This window comes from Pollicipes pollicipes, unplaced genomic scaffold (genome assembly GCF_011947565.3).
Source record: "Pollicipes pollicipes isolate AB1234 unplaced genomic scaffold, Ppol_2.1 Scaffold_2555;HRSCAF=2994_pilon_pilon_pilon, whole genome shotgun sequence".
Classification (NCBI taxonomy): domain Eukaryota; kingdom Metazoa; phylum Arthropoda; class Thecostraca; order Pollicipedomorpha; family Pollicipedidae; genus Pollicipes; species Pollicipes pollicipes.
Genome location: NW_023596136.1, coordinates 32,529,204 through 32,534,425, shown reverse-complemented (window position 1 = coordinate 32,534,425; position 5,222 = coordinate 32,529,204). Strand labels below are relative to the sequence as shown.

The 5,222-nt window shown below is 52.6% G+C and overlaps 1 protein-coding gene across 1 annotated transcript in view; it reads left to right on the top strand.

The window, feature by feature from the left end:
- LOC119100473 (nephrin) overlaps positions 1 to 4,325 on the top strand; it is a gene marked incomplete at its 3' end in the record, with an annotated part of 16,319 nt that extends 11,994 nt beyond the window's left edge. Inside the window, 1 exon segment of the mRNA XM_037223568.1 lies at positions 4,171 to 4,325. Within this exon segment, the coding sequence (XP_037079463.1) occupies positions 4,171 to 4,325 (155 nt within the window).
- Between the last annotated feature and the right edge of the window lie 897 nt (positions 4,326 to 5,222).

Sequence of the window (5,222 nt, the reverse complement as noted above, 5' to 3'; positions counted from 1 at the left end):
GAATGGAAGGGCACAGAGTGGAAGGTCATGGATTGAAGGGTTACGGAATGAGTCAGGGAGTGGGGGAAAACACTGCAGACAGACACGGGGCGGGCGATTGTTGAGTGAAAGACTACAGCACCCACGGTCAAAGTTTCGCACTGAATGTCAATGGAGACCAAGAGATTTGCGTTGCCCGCTTGTCACTCCTGTGTAGGTGAGACGAACAGAGCTGCGATCCGTAACTTGGTAAAGGAACACGCCCCGGTGCCGTTAAACTGTATTTTAAAAGAACACATTATTATTCACATGCATGGTACCCGCCTCTGCATGAGCTTATCCGGGCAGTGTCCATCATTTCAGATTGCAATGCAGGACTCCAGCCTCATTTAACTGACACCTATATACATGTGGAGCAAACAGCCCCAGGCGGAATGACATCAGGCTACCTCCGCCCGAGCAATCAGCAGGCATGCCCCTCTCCCGCCGATGCCGATCCGCTCCCACCTCTCACCACGTGACCTGCCGCTGTTGTTGGGCCGGGCCCCGGCTCTGGCGGAAATTTCGCCGCCGTGTATGAGTTCATTGTACCGCGTTGCCGCCTCCCGGCCGGCCGGCAATCTGCGCTCTGAACGAGGAAGAGCTCGTTCTGATGAGCGTTTTCGGCGCCGGATGGTCGTCGGCCGGCCGAACGGCGCGCGTTGACAGCGCCGCTCTTGCGATGGCGGCCGGTCTGATCAGATCCGGGAGCACTCACCGACCGCGGTCGGGCCGGGGCCAGAGGCAGTCCGAGACGGCTGCCGTGGTCCCGCCGACTGCGGTCGGGCCGGGACCAGAGGCGGTCCGAGACGGCTGCCGTGGTCCCACCGCCGCGGTCGGGCCGGGACCAAGAGGCGGTCCGAGACGGCTGCCGTGGTCCCACCGCCGCGGTCGGGCCGGGACCAGAGGCGGTCCGAGACGGCTGCCGTGGCCCCACCGGCCGCGCTTGGACGCCCGGCGGACAACAGAACGCACCTGTGGGCGTGGTGTCGCCCAGTCAGTCCGGTTCGCTGAGGGTGTTGAAAGGAAGGGGTGCAACGGAGCTCGCATTCTTACGCCAGAAGCTTTTGCATGTATGATGCCACACTCTTTTCTGCAAAGGTCTGTTTATTTGGATGCATTGACTAAATCGTTACGAATCTGCTGCATCCTGTGTTGGCGTGGCGTCCTATCGGATCAAAATAAAGGAAACAATGAAAAACAAGCACAAGGTGTCCAAGAAAGTATGTGCGGGATTCATCAGTGATACTTGTGTTTCACAGCACATGTTTACCGGAAATTTGAGGGAGCCTTTGAGTCAAGTCGGCATTATTTTGTATTCTAACGTCTTATGCCAATATCACAAGGGCTGCACATATTGTTGTGGTATCCAAGAAACGTTATAGCTGGAACGCTTAAAATACGTACAAATTATTGCATTTTGTTAAACAAAAAGCAAGTTGACCACTTAAATCCAAATAGACGACATATTACGTTATGATTAAATGTGGCGGTAGGGTTTTCATCTCACAAATCAACAAAAATTTGAAAAATGAAGTCAGTGAATTGCATAGAAGCGCACGTTAACATCATCCTGAACGATTGATATTGGCTCTCTCAGTTCAAACAAACAGGTCAGAGTTTTCTTGTATGGAAGAAACATGAGTTGCCAGGGACGTCAGCGGCTAAGATATTAGGTACAATAGGAACTTAGATTATAAGGCGCAAGAGGAGTTAAGATGACTGCCTGCATTGACAGAAGAAAAATCGGCCTCTCTCATAGTTGCAATAGCGTTTGGGCGCCAACATCGCGTGAAGCCCGAGTGGCAAACGTACGTGGGTTTTATCAGCGTGCGTAACGATTTGTTGCGCTTTGCAGTGCAATGTAGAAGTGGCTTTGCCACCTGCAAAATTGTGTCCACCTTTCATTTGTACATACCCAGGCCTCTTTGGAGAGCACACATTACAACTACGCAGTAGGCAGCTTGTGCGATTTCAGTGGGCGCCTTTTATGCTCAAGTGGGCCCACACAGTCGTCTCACACATTGCATTCACGGCAGCAAACTTTTGTTTCAAATTTGGGAGTGCAGTCGTACCGCATTTCTATCCTTATTTGGCAGTGGCAATACACTCGTTACAGCAACACGGCTATGTTATGATTTGGAAATGCTTCCCTGCTCAGCCCACGTCGCCGTTCCGTCCGGGCCCGGATCAAATCAGTTCAGTCAAAGCGACGGAGGGCTGCGTTTCGGCCGAACGAGATCAGTCACCGGCCGTTCCCCCGAGTGCTGCACCGGAGCTGATTTATCCCATGTCACGGCGCGAGCAGAGGTGCGACGTTGTTTTTCGGCTCGAGCGGTCTGGTTTGATTTAAGTTGTACGTTGCGGGGTCTGACAGCCTCTTCAATGCTGTGATAAGAAGGAGAGCTGCATTACAAATTCACCAGCTCGTTATTCATTGAACTCGCAGCGTAGGAAGCACTGACTCGTCAGCCCGTGTTCAAAAACGCCTCCCTTGTCAGAATGTTAACTGTTTCCTCGCTCTATGGCGGCTAAGGAGGTAAGCACGATGATGATATGGTACAGATTTCATCGCCATCGTACACAGCTCAATGTTCTTCGTGTTACACCAACCAATCACATTCGCATCGCACGGTGACGGAAGCGTTCGGGCAAGCATTGCAAAAGCATCGCATTCGCACATCGTGTGGAAATGAGCACATCCAATGGCTGTGGCCACCCATAAGGACCCAGCGGTCACCATCCGATAGGACGCGCTTTTGCCGCCCCAGCCAGCGCACGGGGAGGCCTGCACTCGTCCGTCGCGGGAGGCCGGCGGTGCGGTGCCGCCGCCGGGTGTCCAGGGAGCTCGCGGCTGACCGGCCGCTGACCCAGCACCGGCCGTCGCCGGCTCTTCGCGGCTGACACGGCCCTAATACCCAATGCCGGCGCACGTGATTGTGTGGGAAGGAGGGCCATCCGTTAGGGCTTCCCCGACGATGATGGAGGTTCAGGTCGTGGGAGCTGGTGTGCCATCCGGTATGACCCTGGATAATACATATACCATTCGCTATGGACTCGGCTAATGGTCCTCGTCTCACCGCTCGTGTGCGATGGAATGTCTGGAATAGATGTTCCCTTTAGTTATCGCCGGTCTATGGTGGCTGCCACATGGAAAGGATGTTCCCCTTAACTCCCAACAGCGTGTGGTGGCTGCCAAGTGGAATAGATGTTCCCCTTAACTCTCAACAGCGTGTGGTGGCTGCCAAATGGAATAAATGTTCCCCTTAATTGTCAACAGCGTGTGGTGGCTGCCAAATGGAATAGATGTTCCCTTAACTCAACAGCGTGTGGTGGCCACAATGGAATAGATGTTCCCCTTAACTGTCAACAGCGTGTGGCGGCTGCCAAATGGAATAGATGTTCCCTTAACTCTCAACAGCGTGTGGTGGCTGCCAAATGGAATAAATGTTCCCCTTAATTGTCAACAGCGTGTGGTGGCTGCCAAATGGAATAGATGTTCCCCTTAACTGTCAACAGCGTGTGGCGACCGCCAAATGGAATAGATGTTCCCTTTAACTCTCAACAGCGTGTGGTGGCCACCAAGTGGAATAGATGTTCTCCTTAACTCTCAACAGCGTGTGGTGGCTGCCAAATGGAATAGATGTTCCCCTTAACTGTCAACAGCGTGTGGCGGCCGCCAAATGGAATAGATGTTCCCTTTAACTCTCAACAGCGTGTGGTGGCCGCCAAATGGAATAGATGTTCCCCTTAACTCTCAACAGCGTGTGGTGGCTGCCAAATGGAATAGATGTTCCCCTTAACTGTCAACAGCGTGTGGTGGCCGCCAAATGGAATAGATGTTCCCCTTAGCTCTCAACAGCGTGTGGTGGCTGCCACCAATGCGCTTTATTGACACGGACACATGCAATCAAAACCACTTTAACAAAAATGAGAGCTGCTGAAGCGTCGTGAGTGTGAGTTAAGCTTACTTCTTCAGCACCTTGCTTAATATGCACGAGAGCTGATGCTTGTCATCTGCTCTCAAACTCATGCACTCCTAAGGTCGCAGCACCCGCGCCATGAACAAGCGCTCTTTCATCTAATAGCCTTCACGGCTCTTCGGGAATCTCTCCGCGACTGTCACTGAGCCTGGTGATGTCTCTGTTCCAGTCCGTCCTCTCAGTGTTGAAATTCTGGGCTCCTCGCTCAGTTCGATGTCGTCCGAAGTCTCGTACGACCTTCTGTGTCGAACGCACGGCTCCCGTCCGCCAGCCAACATCTCCTGGTGGATAGGCGACAAGCGCCTCACCGACGCCACTCAAATGGTTAGTGCCGGCCGTCTGAATGTAAGTGTCGGCATCCTGGCTGTGAGTGTCAGCCGACAGACTTTTAGTATTGGGGACCTGGCTATTAATGTTGGCAGCCTAGCTGTTAGTGTCGGCAGCCGGGCTTTAAGTGTCGGCAGCCTGGCTGCTAGCGTCGGTCATCTGAATGTAAGTGTTGGCAGCCTTGCTGGAAGTGTCGACAGCCTGGCTGTGAGTGTCGGCAGCCTGGCTGTGAATGTCGGCAAAATGACTATAGGGGTGGTATTGTCTATTGGATGCTATTCTGCTGGGTGATGCTATTCTGTTATTCTGCTGCTTTTGCTGGGTGCTATTCGTCGCCGATCGAATTTCTGCATTCAAAATTTTCGCCCCCAGCGTAAGAAGGTGCCATATGATATGAAATGCTATCGAAGTCCATACCTAGTAGAGACATCAGGAATCGGCCATCACCGAAAGCCTCTTTCATCATTGCGATTTTCAATATCATGAACAGAACCAAAACGCTCATTTGTACAATGTCCTTCAACTAATGTCAGAGTAACTGTTGATGGTAGGAGAGCAGGTACACCTGCCCCAGACTATGGGATAGCCAAATCACAGCAGGAGCTTGCTTTCACCCTAGTGACTTGCCGGATCTTTCGTTTTAACTCCATCTACGGCTGGATTCGCTTTCCTCGACCGCAAGAAAAAAGCAAGAACGAAGGACCTCGATAGCCAGGGTAACTGAATACATGACAGGGATCCAGCCGGTGGCAGGTAGCACTGGAAATGACGTCCAATATGCAGGCCCCCCTCGAGGTCATGCCCCCTTATGAAAATCAAGTGTGCATTTCGAGCCCCACCTCAGCCGTCATCAAACTCTCCACCATACCACAGGCATGCTCCAAGCCTGGCGTC